The sequence below is a fragment of the Tachyglossus aculeatus genome, chromosome 25 (genome assembly GCF_015852505.1).
Source record: "Tachyglossus aculeatus isolate mTacAcu1 chromosome 25, mTacAcu1.pri, whole genome shotgun sequence".
In the NCBI taxonomy this organism is placed as follows: Eukaryota; Metazoa; Chordata; class Mammalia; order Monotremata; family Tachyglossidae; genus Tachyglossus; species Tachyglossus aculeatus.
Window position 1 is genome coordinate 19534592 of NC_052090.1, and position 21965 is coordinate 19556556.

Consider the following 21965-nt stretch of genomic DNA (forward strand, 5'->3'; position numbering starts at 1 on the left):
AGAGTGGTCTGAGTGTAGAAGAAAATTGCCAGGCACATCCCCCGCTGCCCCCCTCCCCCATTGAACATTCACAGTGGAATGCAATCCCCAGATGGTATTCAGACCCTAAATCTCTATCTGCTTAGCAATTATATGTAAATGTAACGTGCAAGTTGCTCTGACAAGAAGCCCAAGCTGCCTCTGAATCTCTTAAGGTGTAGTAGTCCCCCCAAAATCTTTAGGTTAGAAAAAGTGCATCAAAAACAGGTCCCCCCAATTGGGCTACTCACTTCCCTTTCACTCTATCTGCCCTCCCCACGCTGCCACCCCAAATGCCAATACCGTTTTTGGGATTTGGGGAGGGGCAGAGACGATGTTCTGACTCCTAGGATGGGTAGCGATATTCCTTCCCCTCCCCTCTATTGCAAAGCAGCCACGTATAAAGGACTGCCGTTGCCACAGCGGGTTGATGGTGTGGTCAGATTGACCAGGGATGGCTTTCCTTACTCTTACGGCAACTCTTTTCAAAGGGCTCAAGGGACTTTACCCGCCCTGTCCTCATTAATTCTCCCAGCCTCCCTTGGGGTTGGACAGGGAGCAGGTACAATTATTCCTCCTCAGGACTTAACCGTGCCCTCAGGGTAGTCCCTGCCAACTTGGTAGCCTCCCTCCCCTCCCCACTGAGGCAACTGCTCGCAGCTAGAGCATCCGAGTAGTGGCCTGAGCGAAGGCAAAGTAAAGTATGAAATGATCTTCGTCTCGATCCCCAGAATAAGTGCTCTGGGGCTCCCTTCACTGTTCCGTAGCATACTCGGAAAGCTCAAGTAAAACACGTGTGCTTTATTATATCCAGCGCAGTTCAGTTGCTGCATTTACGAGCAGTGAACTTATTGCCGACTCTGTAAAAATAAACATTCCTACCTCTTTGATGCTGGGGGTTGGATTTCCTGACATGACCCGATCTGAAGGAAGTCAGTTCTGATCTAGGACTTTACAACGCTCCTGGCACCCGAGAGCTAAGATGGAAGCGGCGAGCGGGAAATTTGAACGCGTTGACAACCCACTGAGGATATTTTCCTTTCAGCTGGGGCCGGTGGACCGATATCCTTTCACATGGGCGTTACAAGCGCCAGCTAACCGAGCAAGATGTGGAAACCATCTGCCGGACCATCCTCGTGTACTGTCTGAACCATTACAAAGGAGACGAAAATATCAAAAGCTTCATCTGGGATCTGATCACGCCAACGGCCGACGGCCAGACCCGAGCCTTGGTTAATCATTCTGGTATGTCTGGGTAGCCACGCTATTTTGGGTTTGGTGGTGGCGAAGAGCTTGCTGAAATCCTTGTCATATTGCTGTTACAGGGGGATGGGGGAGGGGAGGGGGAAAGAAAATGTAAAGAAAACCCTACATTTCTCTGTCTCTTAACTATAAATATCTGACTCTGACACTGCAATTTGGGTTGTGAAAGGCTTTTATTATTATTATAGGCTTATCGGCACCGGTGCCAAGGGGAAGGAAAGGGAAGAAAGTGAAAGCCCAGAACTCTCAGCCGGTGTTGCAAGATGCCGATTGGCTGGCCGGCTGCAATCCAGACACTTTGTTTCAAGAGGACAGCTACAAAAAACATCTGAAACATCACTGTAACAAGTAAGTTCTTGCATGTATACCTGCTTGAGAGCTTTGTTTTGGCTTTTCTAGTAGTTGTTGGAGTCTAGTGTGGTCTAGTGGGTAGAGCGCAGGTCTGGGACCCGGAAGGCCCTGAGCTGTAATCCCAGCTCTGCCATTTGTCTGTTTTGTGACCTTGGGCAAGTCATTTAACTTCTCTGTGCCTCAGTTACCGCATCTGTAAAATGGGGATTAGGACTGTGAGCCCCAGGTAGGACATGGACTCTGTCCAACCTGATTAGCTTGTATCTACCCCAGCACTTAGTACAATGCCTGGCACATAGTAAATGCTTAACAAATACCATTTAAAAAAAAAAACCCTCTCCGACTTGGTTTCTGTGCACGATCAATGGTGCTTGGGAAGTTGTGAATAAAGAAGTGACATGTTCCTTGCCTACAAGGAGCTCACACTTTAATGGGGGAGACACATAAAAATATTTGCACCTAAAGGGGTTAAAATGATTGAATAACCATGCCAAAAAGGGTATAATAAATAAGTTCCTAAGTGTGTGAGTTGGCTGATGGGCTTTAATGGCTCAAGGTGCTGGGAAATGAGTCAGGGAAGGCTTGTTGGAGTTGGTCTCTGAATATCTTGGAAGTTTTAGCTGCCATTATGTTATTACAACCCAGGAGCTAGTTGATGGTTGGCAATCGGAAAATATTCGTCTTCGGGTTAAGTGCAAGTGAGGATCGGTAATATTCTTGGTTTTGTGTTGGTTGGGGCCTTGGGGAGGGGAGCCACAAGACTCGACTCTGGTACTTTTAGGGACTAAATCGATGATGTTGAATTCTCCTCCACCCTTGATGCAGTGTTCTACACACAGTAGGTGTTCAGTAAATGCTGTTGATTGATAATGGCGGTAAGCTAACGGGGCAACTTTCTTCCTACAAATTCACATATGTTATCTCAACGTATCCTGACCTCCGCTGTGTCCTCACTCCATTTTACAAATAGAGAGACTGACTGGGTCCAGGGCTGGGCATGCATTTTTGGCTTACTAATCCTTTCCTCTCTTAAACTGTTTTCCCAATCCACATTAGGCTTCTGAGCTGTCTTGCTGAAAATAGGTCATATCAGCACCTTATGTCATCATGTATTCAATTATTTAGGTAAATCTGATTGTAAATAGTTTGATGTGCATCTCCCCTTGTTAGAATGTAAATTCCATGTGGGCAGGGAATGTGTCCCTTCTCTGTTTTGTGCTTCAAGTGCTTAGTACAATGTGATGCCCCAGTACAAGAGCTACTGTGAATGATACTACCATAGCCCCAGTTGAAGTTAAAGGAATGCTGCAGTTACAGCCAGCAGAAACTGGACCCCTTCCATAGCCTTAAGACGTATATGAACACTTGGGTCTCTGTGACTCTCTCCCCGCACCCTTGGCGTTTCAGAATTCCCACCAGTCTTACTGCTGCTGAAGACCTTGCAGGGCAGGTGCATTTTCCTTAATCTAGGCTGAGAACAAAAGTTTGAGGGGTTTGGGCCCTTCCCCTTTTCAAGCACCTCAGAGAAGAGTATGTGGCTTTAAGTCCCCTCCCAAGTTTGGGAGCAGTAACCATTTTCCTCCTCTTCGTCCTACTGAACCCTGAGTCACGAATGCACTGCTAGTCAGCCCACTCCTTCCTTTGGCGGAGTGGAGGCAGTGAGCAAAGCCAGCCTACCTCCTTCCCGCCTAGGGCAGATCCCCAGGGCCCATTAGTGTCTAAAATGAAACGATGGTAATCAGCAGAAAGACCAACGAACAGTTTAGAGGTTTGTAAAAACGCCAAGTGGCAAAAACATCAAACTCCTGAAACTTTTTGAGGATTGCAGAGGATGGCGGGGTGGTGAGGGCAGTGGCCAGGAGAGCCCGTGGGGTGGGGTCGAGGGGGGAGTGGTGGTGGATTAACCTTGACTTTTATTTCTGATCCTTTTTCCTCCCAAGAGAGAAAAACCTCACAGGGTTGCACAGGGGATTGCATAATTCAAGGCCCTGCTCAAGCAAAGCACTTTGCTGTCTGCCTCAGGGGGCCAAAGGCAGCAGGTTGACTGCCAGGGTTGAATGGTACTCCATGAAAAGAATTTCAGTCACTGACTGGAGATGCCTTCCTCTTGCCTCAGTGCATTCTGATAACCTCTGCACCCAGCTCAGACCCCAGACACTCTGTTTTTTTTAAAGGGGTGGAAAGAAAGGGTGTCAAGCGTGGTGCATGTCAAACCTCGCCTTTTCCCTCGATCCGTTTCAACTGGAGCGCCCTCCGTCTACTCTACTGGTAGGGCAGCCTTGGAGTTCAGAGTGGTTGTCATTTTAATTTTTCAAAGGCAACCTGACTGCCGCTTCCTTGACCTCTACCGTGAAGCAGGGGAAGCGACAGCTAATGTGATAACCTGCTTACGGCTACGAGGGTGGTCGCTAAGCATCGCAAGTCAACTTCGGTGTCCCACCAGGAGCTGGCCAGCAGGGGGTGCTGCGTTTGGATAAACCCAGTAAAAGTGGGGCGTCGGGGGGGATTTTTCCAGGTGGATTTTGTGGAAAAGAGTGAAAAATCCAACTGAGCTTTAATCACCTTGAAAAACCATGTTCCTGGAATTCCGGGGCATTCTGACCGTAATCTGTTGAAAATCACTCCCAGGGCTTTCGGTGAGCGTAAGACGTTTTTTAACCCCCAGTTTCCTTTTTCCCCTCTCGGTAGAATTCAGATAGGTGTGTGGATAAGTTAAGAAGGCGAGAGAGGTAATTTTGCTCCGGGGTAAATAATAAACACTGCATATGAGAGAGAAGAGAGACACCCCTTGTTCCTCTCCACCCACCCTCCCCCCCAATACACGAGCGCGTACACACACACACACTCTCTCGGAAGCAGAAGAAGTTGTATAATCTGAAAAACCTGACATTCCATATTGAGGGTTTATTGTAAGGTAGTAAAACCAGATTTTATATCTCGTTTATTCCTACAACTTCTGATGTGCTTCCAAAAATGGTATTAAGGCAGCAGCTGAGGAAATTTTATGAGATAATGAAGCAGAACAGTTACTGAAAGCCATCTGCTCAGTTGTTTACAAACTTGCTTCAATACTTCAGAGGCCCTGGCGGAGTACGTGTCTAAACTTCACAAGCTGCCCTAGGTAGGACTCAATGAAACGCGCCTGGGTTGGGCTGAGCTCGATCCCTCTCTGTGCAGTGGAAGCGGTTGCCAGGCAGGCCTGTTGGAAGCCAGCAGAAAGCACCACACAGAGGTGATTATGTGCCACCATCTGTCACGCTTCAAGCCTACCATACAGCATGGCTAATCAGCCTTGGCAGGATGATGGATGAACAGCAGCAGCTGCCAAAAGCCACTGTTGGCAAACAGTCCTGAAGTTAAGAACTTTTTCCCCCCCTCTGTCTTCCTCTCCAGGGTCCTGCTGCGTGTCCGCATGCTGTACTATCTAAGACAAGAAGTTATAGGGGACCAGGCCGATAAGATCTTAGAGGGTGCTGACTCAAGGTTAGTACAAGCTCACGTTCGTTCTCGGCCGTACTCCCAGCTAGCGAGGTCACCTGAAAATGTCCGTCGCGGCGTTGGAAGGCCTGGGCTAGCAGCGGTGGTTCACCTCCTCCAGCGCAACCGCGGGGTTGAGCGCAGGCAGGAAATTGTATTTTGAACCTGGGCATGGTGAGGGAAGTTGGGGTGAAAATGTGGATGTGGAGTGAAATGAATAGTGGAAGTTGATCATGTCGCTTTCAGTTGCCGGTGCTACTTGAAAGCGGCCTCTTAAAAGCACGTTCCGTTTTTGGAAAAGGTGGAGAAAGATCAACTGTCGGCTTGTCTCCTATTCTAGAGAGAGAGAGAGAGAGAGAGAGAGAGAGAGAGACTCAAGGAAAATGGGATATTTTTCATGGTACCGGTGTGTGGCCTTTGCTTTTGTAAAATTTCCGCCGTTGCTTTTCTAGTGAAGCAGATGTATGGATACCCGAGCCATTCCATGCTGAAGTTCCCACTGACTGGTGGGATAAGGAAGCAGATAAATCCCTTTTAATTGGAGTGTATAAACATGGTAAGTGGTGCCTCTATTTGAGTAAACGTGGTTGCCTCGGTTCAGCTGTATTGAGAACTCTTCGCGCGCTCTCCTCTGGAGTCATAATATTAACAGATAGAGTTCCAAAGGACTCTTGGCTCCTCTCGTTTCTCTGTATTAAAAACTCTAATATGAGCTGTAAATATCAGATGCTGTTTTTAAATGTTTGCAGAGCATTTGAGAAGGCAACATTTCTTTCTTGGCTGTAAATAAAACCCAACCATATTTGTTTTAATAATAGCCAAGTAGTATTATAGATCTCCATAAACTTTGCTTCCAGCACCACTTCCCTTGCTCACTCTGCCAACCAGTGTCAAAGTGGACGGTGGGCTTAACCTCTGCTATTAATCTGTACAAGTGCCTCCTGGGCTTTGTTCCAAGCAATATTTCACAAATGTCAGTGCTGAGAACTCGCGGTTCCCTTGAGTGGGATGCAGCCTTGTTAACTTTGAAAGGCTGGGGATGCAGAGCTGGCATGATATATACAGTGAGCGATTCCTGATTATAATCCCAATTCTCTGGAGGTCGTCGAGGTATTCTCAGCAGCCCAGCCTGACTAAAGGGGAGAATGATGGCTTATAAAACCTTTCATGATTACAGTTTGGCTTGAGGCTCTACAGCAGTTAGGAGTGGTGTGTTGTAGAACAAATCCTAATTGAATTGTGCTGTTCTGCCTATGTTCAGCAGCCACGGCTTTGGTGAGCTCAGCTGAGGCAAGTCGAGTCTAAAAATCATTTCCCCGCCGTGCACTGTTGGGGTCTGCCATTTTCCATCTAGTCAACTTGGGCAGTAAAAAAGCAAATTACAGTTTGAAAAGCAGAGAGGGAACAGTGTCATCTTACTGACAAGCATCATCCTAAACCTAATAAGACGGGTTCGCTGGCCTTACGTATACAGGTTTTTCAGCCTACGGTGCAGGATCCAGCAGCTATTCAGAAGCTATTCACAAAGGAGGATGGGAGCTGAAATTGGAGTACCACTCTCGAGGTCACAAAGAAACCATTAAGAAACCTTTCAGATGTCAGGCAAAATTAGATACCGGAAAAAAAAAAAAGAAACAAAGAAAAAAACCAAAACAGGGCCCCAAACCTTCCCCCCAACCCTCCACCAGGCGATGATTTTTGTGAACATGTTTTCACATGAGTTCTGCCCTTATTCTTCGAAAGCCGGATTCCGAAGGAATCCAGACGCGAGCGGCTTCGTTTCAGATACCCACCCCCTCGGTTCCTCGGCCGAGAGCGGGTCCGTGTCTTTTAAACTCGGGAAAATGATGGAGGGCTCGATTCCAAAGTACAATTGCCCCGCAGCTCGGTGCCGTGAACCTTTCCATGATGGAGCCTCTCTTTGTTTCCTTTTTCGTTTGGTCTGCCTCATCTCTGGGGCGGTGGCAACGGAGGCAGGCTATGAGAAGTACAATTCTATGAGAGCCGATCCGACGCTGTGTTTCCTGGAACGGGTTGGGATGCCTGATGCCAAGGCCATAGCCGCTGAGCAGAGAGGAACAGACATGCTGGCAGATGGCGGTGATGGGTAAGAGGGATGTTTTAAAAATTTAATAAACTTTATGTCAGGATCACATATATTGGCAGGTTCAACTGTCATGCTTTGCTATAACTGCAACTGACGGACGTGTAAGCGACTGTTACTAACACAGGAAGCCCAGTTCGTAATTTGAAGTAATAACGCCCTCAGCAGAAGCGGACCAAAAATTGGAGGAAATGTGCTTGTGATGGTTTTCCCTGGAACATAGGATTCACGCGCCCCAAATGCTATTTTTTTTTTTAATCTCCAAGCAATCTAAAGTTAGTCTGAGAGTTTCCACTTAGGACATCAGGCGCGGGATCGAGTGACGAGATTGATGAGACAAAAATGATAGGGCTCTGCTCTTTGTCCGTGTAATTGTCACACAAATTTCCAACAGGGGAGAATTTGACCGAGAAGATGAAGACCCCGAATACAAACCAGCTAGAACTCCATTCAAGGATGAAATTGATGTAAGAATTTCAGAGCATTTTCACGCGAGTTATTGTTTGTGGTGATGTCAGATGGGGCTGGCGGGGGCAGCGAAAGCCCTTAGCGCTAGGGGAGACAGGGTGGAGCCGGGAGAGGGTTGGGGGATCCCCAACAGCTGGGGAAATGGAAAAGGCTGGAGATTGTGCAGAGCCAACTGCAGAGAGTCTGGAGGCGGGGAGAGGAATTCGGAGCGAGCCAGCCGGGGAAGCCTCTCTCCTTTGGGGTAGTGCTCTCCCCGGCCCCCCTGCAGCTCCTGCTGTTTCCTAAGGCTGGAGTTCTCCCTCTCTTCCCTCCCTCCGCTCCTCGTCCGCTCTCTGGAAGGCCTCGTGATTGATCAGAAACTCATGCACACGTGCGGGGCTTTCCGAAAACCCAACCGACATCCTTACCGCACTAAGCCCCTACCACCCGCTAAACATGTTTGTTAGCGTCACGTTGTCAATGCTTGTTTTTATCGAAGAGTTCCCCCACCCGCCTAAACAAAAGATAAAGCACAAACAAAAATACTTCGCTTCTTTCCCCGCAAAGGAATTCGCAAACTCGCCTCCAGAGGATAAAGATGAATCCATGGAGATCCACACTACAGGTAATGTTTCCTCAGCATCAGAGGGGTAAATTGCGTTTATAGAGAGATGATTCATGTTGTTACCCAAAACCCTTGACACCTTTTTTGGCTGTTGTTAGGTTAGTTTTAAAGACAACAGTGCTCCATTTCTTGATTTTTGTTTTTCTTCCGTCCTCTCTCCTCCACTTGGGATCAATGCTGAATTGTGTTCCTTGTATTGTACGGTGCTTGGCACATGATAAGTGCTATATGAATATTATCATTATTATTATTATTATTACACAATGGAATTTTTATGACAGAACCATCGTGGTATTATGATAGCTGCTGCTGATTATTGTGCATGTGCACACACGTGCTTACACCCTCCACCCCACCCTCTCTCTTATTTGGTGATGATTTTTACATTTCTTTAGCATGCAGCTTGGCATGAATGATAGCAAAGCTGCCCAGTTCATATTCCCTCAGCACAGAGTAGTTTGTTGAAACCTCTAAGAATAGCCATTGGTTAGGCTCTTTAAACCCGTTGGCATCTTGAGAGTAAACGTCACCCGAAGATGCCTTGGTAATGTAGGACAGGGTAAAGAGAGTTCCTCTGTGTATGTCTGACAAGTAACTTCAGTTCCTTTCTCAAGCAGTCACTTCACTTTTTTTTTGCTCTACTAATTAGCCTTACAGTCGTGATTATTCCAAACTTATAACTTCACATTTGGAGGGCACGGCGCCGTCCTCTCCGAACCACGGTCTGAATGCTAATCAGTTCGTGGGACTTGTTTGTCGGGAAAGACTGTGTATTGCAAGGAAGCAACTAGGCATCAGAGAGCTCCTTTTTTCCACTTCCCTAGGCAAGCACAGTGAAAGTAATGCCGAGTTAGGCCAACTTTACTGGCCTAACACTTCAACCCTGACTACCCGTCTGCGCCGCCTCATTACTGCCTATCAGCGCAGCTATAAAAGGCAACAAATGAGGCAGGAGGCACTAATGAAGACTGACCGGCGGAGGCGCCGGCCCCGGGAGGAAGTGCGAGCGCTAGAAGCAGAAAGAGAGGCTATTATATCTGAAAAACGTCAAAAGTGAGTTTCTTCGGGTTTTTGTCTCCCCACTCCCTCCTTCCACTTTCTCCTTTCCTTTCTGTGCGTCTCTGTCTCTCTCGCTCTCTCTGAACTTCCCTCCTCCTTTACCTTCCTTAGACCCCGCCTCCCATCCCCACATTCTCACCTGACCCCCGTGGAGGCGTGGAGCAGTGGGGATTGTCTCACTTCTCCAAGGCAGACTGGTTTCTTCCCCAGTGTAACAGTTGGAGCCAGATTTTAGGGGCGAAGGGTCTCAGAGCAGTGGGACCCGGCCTCCAAGTCTCCACTTGGTGACCTGTCTCCCTTCCCTCTTAGGTGGACGAGAAGAGAAGAAGCAGATTTCTACCGGGTGGTATCTACCTTTGGGATTATTTTTGATCCCATTAAACAGCAGTTTGACTGGAACCAATTCCGGGCCTTTGCCAGACTCGACAAGAAGTCTGACGAGAGTTTGGAGAAGTACTTCAACTGCTTCGTGGCTATGTGCCGGCGGGTGTGCCGGATGCCGGCCAAACCAGATGATGGTACGTACCCTCGTAGTAGTCCAAACGGAGAAACCTAGGTCGGCAGGTTAAAGTGGGCTGATCCAAGGTTTGGTAGCCATGTAGATTAGAGACCGATGTCCCCCCTCCCCACACAACCTTCCCCGGGGTAAACCCCAGTGGCTTTTGTGTTCCAGAACCACCCGATCTCTCCTCCATGATCGAGCCCATAACCGAAGAACGGGCTTCTAGAACTCTGTACCGCATCGAGCTGCTCCGGAAAATCCGCGAGCAGGTGCTCCACCACGCGCTGTTAGCAGAGAGGCTCAAACTCTGCCAGCCGAGCTTGGATCTGCCAGAGTGGTGGGAGTGTGGAAAACACGACCGAGACTTGCTGATCGGGGCTGCTAAACACGGAGTCAGCAGGACAGATTACCACATCCTGAATGACCCCGAGCTGTCTTTCCTGGATGCCCACAAAAATTTTGCCCAGAACCGTGGGGCGGGCAACTCGAGCCACATGTCCTCGCTGAATCCCCTGGCGGCTGGGTTCGGCCAGGCCCCACCCGCTGCCCCTCCCACGCCGGCCCAAGATGACAAGGCTGCCGAACAAGCCGACGTCAAGGCGGAGGGGCCTGCCGCCATCAAAGAGAAGCCCGATCTGAAAGAGGAAGAGGAGGAGGCTGACCCTGGGGGCAAAGACACTAAGCAGAAATGTGAAGCCGAGGTAGCTTCTGGGAAAAACGACATGAAGGATGTAGACATCAGTCCAGATGCAGATCCAAAATCAATTTCTGAAAAAGGCTCAGAAGAGGATGAAGAGGAAAAGCTTGATGATGATGACAAATCAGAAGAGTCTTCCCAACCGGAAGGTAACGTGCCCAGAAGGGGTCCAGAGTTAGTTTGCCGACTTGATAAATGCATGCAATAGAAGCCACTGAAAGCTCTTCTTCAAAATACACCCTTTACTGAGTATACAGGTTTTTCTAAACTGCTGTCCAAGAACAAACACACACACACACACACACACACACACACCCCACCACCACCACCACCACCACCACCACCTCCCACCCCCACCAACACCACCACCACTTGGAGGGCATGTTTATTCTTCCATAAAGAGATTTTTCCAGAGTTGGTGGGTTCTGAGTGGGAAGCCGGGCATATTTCATGGTACAAAACATGAAAGGAAGGTTACTTAGATGTGTAATGTCTTAATAGTTCAGCATCGAGAATATCAATTAACAGTTGTGGCAGAGATAATGTGGCACTAAGTGGATGTAGGCCTCTTTCTTGGATTGGGAAAAGAGAGGGGGGGAAAAAGGTTCACTCATGAGTAAATGTTCTCAATCAGTTCTCTGACGTAACTCCCAATGCCCACAGCTATCTTAATCTCATATTGTTTAACTCAGAGGTGAAAAGAGAGCGGGGTGGAGGTGAAAGGAATTGGCAGGCTGGGGTGGGGGGGTGAGGGTGGAGTGTAACAGACCGAAGTGAAGCAGCGTCCTTTCTATAGCATATAAGACATGTCCTCTGAAACGACTTTTTAGTGTCAGATTTCTCGGGACTGCACATAGTGCAATGAAAATAACTTGCAAGAATTCACTTGTCAGTCACAGCTGTGACTTGCTTGGTCACTTGCTGAACAGCCAGGCCTAAGAAAGCTTCTGTTCCCCCAGCTACTTTAATTCTGGTTCTCCGTGGCCCCCGGCCTAAATTTGTCAGCAGGATGTCCTGTGGGCGCAGACTGCTCAGCCTTTCCTTGTTTCTCAGCAGGAGCTGCTTCTCAGGGGAAAAATTTTGATGAAGAAAGCAATGCATCCATGAGCACAGCACGGGACGAGACCCGCGATGGATTCTACATGGACGACGGAGATCCATCCGTCGCTCAGCTCCTCCACGAGAGAACTTTTTCTTTTTCTTTCTGGCCCAAGGTTGGTGGGGGGTGGGGGGAGGCATGGTGTTGGGGTTGGTGAGAGAGATCCCTTTGGGGGCTGAATCAGAGTGGTGAAGGAAGCCCTTTCCTGTACTGTGTTTTCACCCAGCCTGAGGGCTTTACCCTTAAGTTTGTCCCACAACATTTGGGGACAGGATAAGCAATGGAAAGCGTTCTTGGTGACACTCTGGTCCCGTGTCAGATCTTTGATTAGAGCATGTCAGCTCCTAAAATGCATTATTTCCTTTGTAGTCTACACATTTTGATATCAAGAGAACCGTATTTTGTGGCAGGGAAAAGATGGTGACCCTAAAAAACAGATTTTATCCAAAGAGAAGCTTCCGGAGTTAACAAAAACGCAGATTTCATTTCAAGCCATTGTTCAGGCGGTAGCTAGACTCTCAGAAACCTGGAATGTTGATGGATATGATTGAAATGGGTTACTTTTATTCCAGGACCAGATTGTACTTTTCAGAAAGTTAGGCAAAATGTGTAAACTTGGAAATCCTTTTTTCTAGGTGGAAACCAAGAGATTTTGCAGTAAATGTGTATGTAATGTAGCTTTGTTTCAAAGGGGAAAGAAATTGTTAAATAGAATTAAGCTCACTAATCATCATAACAGAACCATCTGGTTTAAAAAAACACCTTGCTCTAATAGGCTTATTTGTAGGGAGTTGTAAGCAGTCTGTTGCAGCCATTGAGGTTGCAGTGGATTATTTCTGTTGTTCAGGAAGCTAAAGGATGACCCTATATGCTAGCCAGTAGTGTTTATCAAAGTTAAAAGAGGGTGTTTAAAATTGAAGTTATGAAATGTTAAGATTGAACTGTCCAAGAGATTCTCGTTTTTCCTGTCTGTCACTTCAGTTTCCTCAGCAATGTTAATCAGCTTTCCTGGGAAGAGAAAGGAGCCTCTCAAAATGAGATGAAAGGTTCATAATAACAAGCATTTTTTTTTAATCTGTGGAAACTCCGTTTAAGTAGACTAAGAGCTGTAATTAGAAATTTTGAATCTACACGCTTCAATGAAGTTTGAAGGGCTAATGGGTGTGGAATGCAAATTGACATTCATTAGGTGTCCCTAGGTTGGTGCCCATTTCACAATGCTGAACTTTATTAATAGTGACGCTAATGAGGAACCACTTCCTGGGACAGAATTTCAGATCCAGCCTGTTGGCTCCGAATTACCAGAGAGGTTCAGGATGTTGAAGGCAGTTGTTGAAATCATCTGCTCTGGCGGTTTTACCTAGCAGCGATATTTTCCCAACACATATAAAGCAGGGGAGCCTTTTCAAGGTGAATTAGCTGCTACCCAGGAATGCTGGCTGTATTTGAAGGGGACCTCTTAGGGAGATGGCTATCGTGTGTTTGTTTTCTATAGTTTGCACTGAGATCATGTGAGTGACAGGAGATGCATCACATACTGGACCATTTGAGGTGGTCTACAGTCGGATCGTTTTTCTAGCCCACCAACTAATCTTCGGCAAACCTCTGCTTACGCTTTGAATGTTGTGGGCGGGGTGCTTAATATGCACTGTAGTTATTTTTCAACCAGGTGGAGTTCAAATGGCCATTCTTCATCCCAGCCTTGCTTATTCCATTTCTCCTTTGTGCAGGACCGAGTAATGATAAACCGATTAGACAACATCTGTGAAGCGGTGCTGAAAGGGAAATGGCCAGTAAATAGGCGCCAGATGTTTGACTTCCAGGGACTCATCCCTGGCTACACACCAACAGCTGTGGACAGCCCCTTACAGAAAAGGAGCTTTGCAGAACTCTCGATGGTTGGCCAGGCTAGCATCAGCGGTACTGAGGACATCACTGCGTCTCCTCAACTATCAAAGGCAAGTCGGAATGATTCCCAGTGTCGATGGAAGTCAAAATAGGTTTCCCCTCCGTTACCGATTGTGAAGGCAGATCCTTCACCAAAATAAGGAAGTCGTGAAGACGCCAACTCGCCACTTCCAACCCAGCCCAACGGTTGCTCTCCTTTTCAGTCTAACTCCCAGTAGATACCATCTGTTGGTTGGTTCCGTATAAGCTTGTGTCTCACTGTGACTCTGGATCTTCCTTCTTCCGTTAGGAGGACGTCCTCAACATGTCCGTTCCCCGCCAGCGGAGGAGGAGGAGGAGGAAGATCGAGATCGAGGCGGAGAGAGCGGCCAAGCGGCGGAATCTCATGGAGATGGTTGCACAGTTGCGGGAGTCTCAGGTGGTCTCGGAAAACGGACAAGAAAAAGTTGTCGATTTATCAAAGGCCTCAAGGGAGGCAACAAGTTCTACCTCAAACTTTACATCTGTTACTTCAAAATTTATCTTGCCTAATGTCGCCACCCCAGCATCCGATGCCTTTAAAACTCAAATGGAACTGCTCCAAGCAGGTCTTTCACGCACACCCACAAGGCATCTGCTTAATGGCTCTCTAATCGATGGGGAACCTCCAATGAAGAGGAGAAGAGGAAGAAGGAAAAATGTAGAAGGGCTGGATCTGCTTTTCATGAGCAGCAAACGGACATCGCTGAGCACCGTAAGTCCAGTAGCCAGTTTTTCTTTCCATCCTCCCTCCTTTGTATCGGTGAGGGTTGACACCTAACCATGAAGAGGTTAACGTGGGCTAATTGTCTTGGAGAACTAACTGGGAGCCTCCTGATTAGGGTCTGCTCTGACAATTGGGTCATCCTGTACAGCTGGAGTGGTATTTATTGAGTACCCACTGGGTATGATGCACTGTACTAAGTGCTTGGGGCTGTACAACAGAAGCACGAGACATGTTCCTTCCCCGCAAACCTTTTAGAGAGGACTCCACTCCTTTCATCTTCTCTTCCCATGTTTTGTGAACCCCAAACATATATATATGTATATATATATATACCAGTGGATTCTAAAGTCAAGAGACTCTTGATCTAAGTTCACACCCTCGGGTTTTTCTTAACCTTCACTGAATGAATGTAGATTTTTTCCGAGGTTTGCGAGGAATTAAAGGGAAAAATTGTTTACTTAGATTGGAGGCTTGTGCTAATTGTGAGTGGCTCTCACCCCTTGCAAATATGGCTTCAGTACAGAACTAAGAGAACTTGGTGCTAGCAACCAGCTCTATCTCATCACCACCACCACCATGAAAGAGCTGCCTGCCCTCCCACCTGCCTTCTCTGTTGCTCACCAGTGGGCTGGTGTTTGAGACAAAACAAGGCATTAGCTTTTAGTCACGAGCTCTGGACCATGCAGGTTCAGTCTGGGTCATTTCCAGTCCCCAGGATCCTGAGGACACAATGCCGGAGATGGGTTTCAGCAAAGAACCGGGGGGAGGAAGAGGAAGATGCGAAATGAGCTCCAGTTTCCTAAGTCAAATGGAGGTGGCTCAAAGATAATCAAGTGGTTTGCCTGGCTGGGAACCTGGAAATCGAACCAAAATCCATCTTCCAAACGGAGGCCTGGTTAAAACTGCTTTCCAATCTCGAAAAAAGATGAAAGGAAATGCTGAGGAGGAGAAGGAAGAAAGGGGAGAGGAAAAGATGAAAGGCCGTGGATATTCTTGCCAAATCAGCATTAGAAAAAGTGAGGGACCACAAAATCCAAAGCCAGGATTTGGGATTCCAAATGTTCTATTAAAGCATACTGTGACCTCTGGCAACCAGAAGTCTTCTGGGAGTTAAATCTTCCACTAAGTGTCATTGGGGAAAGACCCCTCCTCCGACCCCCACCCCCCCATCTCACCAGTCCAGAGGCAGTGCACCGTGGGTGGTAAGGAGTCATGATCCTGCTTTCCGCCTTTCCATAGGAGGATGCTGATGTGACCAAAGGTTTTGAGGAAGAGATCGACACCCCACCATCAAGAAACATTCCCTCTCCCGGACAGCTGGACCCAGATACTCGCATCCCTGTTATTAACCTGGAAGACGGGACCAGGCTGGTAGGGGAAGAGGCCCCTAAGAACAAGGATTTAGTTGAATGGTTGAAACTGCATCCTACTTACACTGTTGATATGCCAAGTTATGTACCAGTAAGTGGAATGATGATTCTTAATGCATCCTAACGGGAGCTTAAATTGGTATGATTTGGCTCGACGCATTAGAAAATGATCAAATGAAAACGGTGGTAATGGCAGGAGGGAGCAAAAGCCAACTTTACGGGTTTCTGGGGAGGTTTTGGAACCATATGTAGACTCTGGCCTTGCCAGTTCTCGTACTGCTGTAATCAACCTGGGAAATAAGCAATCAATGGTATTTATTGAGCACTTACTGTGTTCAGGGCACAGTACTAAGTGCTTAGGAGAGTACAATTCAATGGAGTTGGTAGACAGGTTCCCTGCCCGTAATGAGGTTACAGTCTAGAAGGGGAAACAGACGTTAATATAAGTAAATAATGTTCCAATATGTGGGTGTGAATGAGTGCTGTGGGAGAAGGAAGAAGCTTCCTTTCCCAAAGAAGAGGAAACAGTTTTCAATCAATCAGAAATGCTCTTTTTAGAGCTCTGAGGGTGCTGGATGCCTACTCAATAGTGTGATACATAGGACTGCTAAATGGAAGAGGCCAAGCAGGGAACCCCTTCTTCTTTCCTTGCAGAAGAGTGCGGATGTGCTGTTCTCCCCATTTCAGAAGCCGAAGCAGAAACGACACAGATGTCGAAACCCTAACAAACTTGATATCAACACCCTAACAGGAGAGGAAAGGGTGCCCGTTGTAAATAAAAGAAATGGAAAGAAGGTAAGCCTTTCAGCAGAGGAGCTCTTCCTTTGGAATTTGTGGTGCAGAAAGACTTTCCTCACCCTAATTTTCTCTAAGGAAATTCTCCATTTAAACGTTTTTAGGGTTTTTTTTTTCCTAAATGTGCTAAGTAGTTAGCCAAGTTCAAGTGTCTTTTGTGTAATGCCAAGTGCTCCTAAAAATATCTTTCCCCAGATGGGTGGAGCTATGGCCCCTCCAATGAAGGACTTACCCAGGTGGTTGGAAGAAAATCCTGAATTTGCTGTTGCTCCCGATTGGACTGATATAGTTAAGCAGTCTGTAAGTATCAGACATTGTTTAGAATAAAAAAAGCCAGTGCTTCTCCCCCTCACACTCCCCCCACCCTTTTATGCATTCATCTATTCTATTTATTTTATTTTGTTAGTATGTTTGGTTTTGTTCTCTGTCTCCCCCTTGTAGACTGTGAGCCCACTGGTGGGTAGGGACTGTCTCTATATGTTGCCAACTTGTACTTCCCAAGCACTTAGTACAGTGTTCTGCACACAGTAAGCGCTCAATAAATACGATTGATGATGATGATGATGATGATTTAGTGCTTGCCTCCTGGATTTTGGTCCCCCTAACTCTGTGTGGTCAATTCCAGGTCCAGCCCCTTAGAATTTTTATGGGGTATTTAAGTGCTCACTAGGTGTCAAACACTGTTAGCTCTGGGTTAGGTACAAGTTAGAGAAGGAGCGTGGCTCAGTGGAAAGAGCATGGGCTTGGGAATCAGAGGTCATGGGTTCTAATCCCAGCCCCACCGCTTGTCAGCTCTGTGACTTTGGGCAAGTCACTTAACTTCTCTGAGCCTCAGCTACATCTTCTGTAAAATGGGGATTAAAACTGTGAGCCCCACATGGGACAACCTGATCACCTTGTATCCCCCCAGTGCTTAGAACAGTGCTTTGGACATAGTAAGCACTTAACAAATGCCATTTATTATTATTATTGTTAAGTTAAGTCGGACACAGTCCCTGCCCCACATGGGGCTCACAGTCTAAGGAAGAGGGAGAACAGGTATCCCCATTATACGGTTGAGGAAACTAAGGCACAGAGAAGTTAAGTGACTTGCCTGAGGTCACACAGCCCAGAGTTGGCAGAGCTGGATGAGAACCCAGGTCCTTCTGATGCCCAGGCCCTTACTCCAGTAGGCCATGCTGCATATAATGGGAAGCAGCGTGGCTTAGTGGAAAGAGTATGGGCTTGGGCGTCAGAGGTCATGAGTTCTAATTCCGACTCCGCCACTTGTCTGCTGTGTGACTTTGGGCAAATACTTAACTTCTCTGGGCCTCAGTTGTCTCATCTGTAAAATGGGGGTTTTGACTGTGAGCCCCAGGTGGGACAACCTGATTACCTTGTAGCTACCCCAGCACTTAGAACAGTGCTTGGCACATAGTAAGCGCTTAACAAATATCATCATTATTATTATTATTATTTCCCCTCCCTCTCTGAGGGTGGCACCGGACCCGGTTTCAGGCACCACAGCTTTCCCTTTGTTCTCTCTGATCCCCTGGGCTCCCTGCCTTTGAGGGACGCCCTGCACTCCCCATCCTGCTTTCCCGTCCCTAATCTGCCCTCACCCGCTTCCCCATGCACAGCGGGGAATCCAGGGGCCCTTCATGATGCCACCACAGCAGAGGGCGGGGAAACCTCCTTAAGAGTCCTGGACAGGGGAGTGGGGTGCGCCCACCTGCCTCTGCTCAAGGAGGAGAGCCATGGTCCACACTGGTAGCCACCATTTGTCATGGGACATTTTCCTGCAGTGAATTTGATTACCCTACGTGGTCCAACTTGCGTTGACTGAGCGGGGCCACTCCATGACCAACTCAGCCCAGTGGGTGATTGGGTTAAGTTTCCCTCCTGGTCTCCTAGTGGTCCCCACCTCCCCATTTTCTCAGAATCAGGTTTTAAAAATGGCATGCAAGAGGGCCCCTGGATCGTGTGCCCTGCACTCCTTGGCACCATTTTGAGAACATAACAGATTTGAGCTAGGTCACAGGTAGCCAAGGCCAAGGGAGAGATCCCATCTCCTAGAGTTTGGAGACACTGGAGTTGAGGGGGTAGGAGAGAAGATGAAACAAAAATGCCCTCCAGTTAACTTCCAGCAAAGGGTTGGGGGTGGCGGGGACCATATGTGTGGGTGCATGTGTGGGTGCACATGTGCACGGGGCTGGGAGTGGTATCAGTCTTCCTGAAAACAGTTTCTACCTTTTTCCTTTATTGCTTGCGCATCTTTCCCCTCCTCTTATTTTTGCTTAGTGGACTCTCATTTTCATCAAGCCCACTGGCAGGTGCCAACCTCAGTTAAAATTTCTGCCTAGGGATCAGGAGCACTGTGATCCTTGCAAATGGACCCACTGAATTTAGTAAAATAGAGAATTGCCCGATGGTCTTGGGTGAGTCAGCATAGTCCCAGGAGGTAGGATCAAGCCCTCGGGCAGACCTACTGCTGCCATGAATCGTGCGCACTGATTGTGATCCACCTTATTCAACTTTATGCACCCCCTCCCCTCCCCCAGGATTCCGTGTGAAATGTATTCAGGCCCTTCCAGAAAACATATCTTCAACCTGATGAAAATGTTAAAAGTAACCCAGGGTTTGGATTCCAGCCCCCATGACTTTGGCCATTGACTTTTGCAGCCCATGCCTCCAAGCGAGGCGTGCAGTCGGCCGCCGCGCGCGGGTTGGGCCGGTTTACATTTCCTTCTCTGCTCTTTCAGGGCTTTGTTCCAGAGTCCATGTTTGATCGTCTTCTCACAGGCCCAGTTGTGAGGGAGGAAGGGGCGAGCAGGAGAGGAAGAAGGCCAAAAAGTGAAATTGCCAAAGCAGCTGCAGCTGCTGCCGCTGTAGCCTCCACTTCGGGGATCAACCCACTGCTGATGAACAGCCTGTTTGCTGGGATGGACCTTACCAGCCTTCAGAACCTGCAGAGCCTCCAGTCTCTCCAGCTGGCGGGACTCATGGGCTTCCCGCCGGGACTGACGACCGCCACCGCCACCACCACCGGAGGCGATTCGAAAAACCCGGCGGCCATGCTCCCCCTGATGCTGCCAGGTATGGCGGGCTTACCCAACATGTTCGGCCTGGGCGGGTTGTTGAACAACCCGCTCTCCGCTGCTACTGGAAACAACACCACTACTGCTTCCAGTCAGGGAGAACCCGAAGATGGCACTTCAAAAGTCGAAGAGAAGGGGAACGAGAATGAAGAGGAGAACAAGGACTCCGAGAAAAGCACAGACACTGTTTCCGCTACTGACACGGCGAATGGATCGGTCAGTGCTGCTACGGCCCCGGCTGGATTGCCTACAAACCCTCTGGCCTTTAATCCTTTCCTACTGTCCACCATGGCTCCGGGCCTGTTCTACCCATCTATGTTTCTACCTCCAGGACTGGGAGGATTGACACTGTCCGGTTTCCCGGCATTAGCAGGACTTCAGAATGCAGTGGGCTCCGGTGAAGACAAGGCTACTGACAAAGGAGAAGGAGCTGCCTTCAAAGATGAAGAGCACCTGGAAGGCAGTGACGCCGAGGAGAGCCTGGATAAAACTGCAGATTCCTCCGTTTTAGAAGATGAAATAGCACAGGGTGAAGAACTAGACTCGCTTGATGGGGGGGATGAAATAGAAAACAATGAAAATGACGAATAACCCAGTACCAGTTACAGTTAAAGTGTTTAAAACTTTTTGACAAGTGGTAGTCCTACTGTTTACACTCACAGTTAATGTCCATACCTAGTTTTTATAAGCTGTTCTGTAACATAGTGTAGCAAAAAAACAAAAAAAAAAACCAACAAAAAAAAAAACAAAAACAACAAAAAAAAACAGTCCAAGTCATGTTATACAGATGTGTCAAAAGGTATCTTGGTCATTAAGTATTGTGCAGTGCATTATTTATTATCCCTAGGAGAGATGAAATTTGAGAGGTGATCATGTCTTTTTAAGGAAACCTACATAATGCTCTGCTTTTTTTTCTTTTGGTACCATTGGTATTATAATAAAAGCAGCAATTTGTAACTGAGTGGCACTAATAGAAGGAAGTGCTGCTTAAAGGAAGTATGAAGTTATATATTTAAATTTTTTTTTTTTTTTTTTTGCTGTGAAGGTCAAGATGAAATTTACCATATATCGTCTTTGCGCATTGTTGACTGTATGGGAGTTCCACACTTGCTCACACTCATACCCACATACACACTCTGACAATCTCCATGATAGTGTGAATGTCTCTGTCATGAGACACAGCAATAATAAGGCAGCTGTTGAATGTGAAGAGTACCTTTTGGAAATTAACCCACTGAGAAGGTTCTTACAGGATAAAACTACAGTTCAATCGTCTCACGATCTTGTAATGCACTGGTATAAATGAAAGAGAGAAAGAGAGAGAGAGAATCAGGTACCTTTTTTAAATTAAAGGACTTTGTTACTTTAGCCACAAAGCTAAACAGCATTACCTCAACTCTAAACTAGCCTTGAAGTTTACAGACATGACTTTGTAAATGTATTGTTTTTCTTTGTCGTGATGTCTTTTTATTTTTTCTTTGAAAACTGCTATCATGTAAGATAAGATGTAAATTGCTGCCAACTGTAGTAATGATGCTTTTAATAAAAGTGACCCATGATATGCAGAGATGTAATTATAGAATGTAGTGTTTAGGGAAATCCACAACTGGTGTTCCCTCTATTTTTTGTATTCGCAATAGAAGCAAATACAGCAAAATGGCTTTTGTACAGTTTCTTGATGTATCCTCTTAAACTAGATTAGGTGTCAGTAATATGCCTAACTGATTGTCTTCAAGGGACCAGACAGGAAGAAAAATCTTGAATTACCTACACATTATTCCACTCTAGCTCACTCTTCAGAAACCCCACACAAAAACCCTGCATTACTCCCTCAAAAGGGCATCTGAGACGGAGAATACTTAAAAATGTGTTCAGCATGTGATAATATGGTACACTAAAGAACAAAAGGGCAAGAGAAAAATGAGGCTTTAATAGGCACAATATCTAGGTCATTTATCCTTGGTTAATGGGTAGAAAAACACAATGCTGTAGTGTCAGCAAGGGACACAAAGGCTCTGTGGTATCCTGTAGACCAGTGCTTGTGATGCCAGAAACCAGTGTGTCAAACAACCTACATGAAACTAAAACTGACCCACTTTATAAAAAAAGGAGGGGGGGGGACCCAAAGCCTCTTCTGGAGAGCTACCGATTTGTGCCCTTTTGTGACCTTTGATATTTGAGAAAATGTATCATTTGCGAACTACTGTTTTCACTGGACTGTGTCACCTGGATAAATACAAAATCGGCCTGCCATGGAATTGAAGGGAGATATGGAAGGTGGGGAAGAGGGGCCAATAGGCTGATTTTATAAAAAACAAAATTTTCCTGAGTTCTGAGGCAAATCTGATTTACAATCACAGTTACAATTTATTTCCCATGTCCCAAATTGAAAACATACCCCCGAAGAGAGCTTGGAAAGGGACAAGTA

The 21965-nt window shown here is 47.0% G+C and overlaps 1 protein-coding gene across 4 annotated transcripts in view; it reads left to right on the forward strand.

The window, feature by feature from the left end:
• Positions 1-21104, forward strand: part of CHD7 (chromodomain helicase DNA binding protein 7) — a 173856-nt gene extending 152752 nt beyond the window's left edge. For 3 of the 4 annotated variants that reach the window (XM_038766762.1, XM_038766764.1, XM_038766765.1), the window contains 17 exons: positions 1064-1263; positions 1470-1629; positions 5026-5115; positions 5562-5665; positions 7087-7216; positions 7608-7680; positions 8228-8285; positions 9110-9338; positions 9654-9862; positions 10018-10692; positions 11597-11757; positions 13373-13600; positions 13840-14283; positions 15535-15756; positions 16320-16460; positions 16656-16760; positions 19202-21104. In XM_038766762.1, the coding sequence (XP_038622690.1) occupies positions 1064-1263; positions 1470-1629; positions 5026-5115; positions 5562-5665; positions 7087-7216; positions 7608-7680; positions 8228-8285; positions 9110-9338; positions 9654-9862; positions 10018-10692; positions 11597-11757; positions 13373-13600; positions 13840-14283; positions 15535-15756; positions 16320-16460; positions 16656-16760; positions 19202-20128 (4156 nt within the window). In that variant the 3' untranslated portion in view covers positions 20129-21104. The remainder of the gene's footprint in view (positions 1-1063; positions 1264-1469; positions 1630-5025; positions 5116-5561; positions 5666-7086; positions 7217-7607; positions 7681-8227; positions 8286-9109; positions 9339-9653; positions 9863-10017; positions 10693-11596; positions 11758-13372; positions 13601-13839; positions 14284-15534; positions 15757-16319; positions 16461-16655; positions 16761-19201) is intronic. The other variant, XM_038766763.1, reaches the window with a different exon arrangement.
• The last annotated feature ends 861 nt before the right edge of the window (positions 21105-21965 follow it).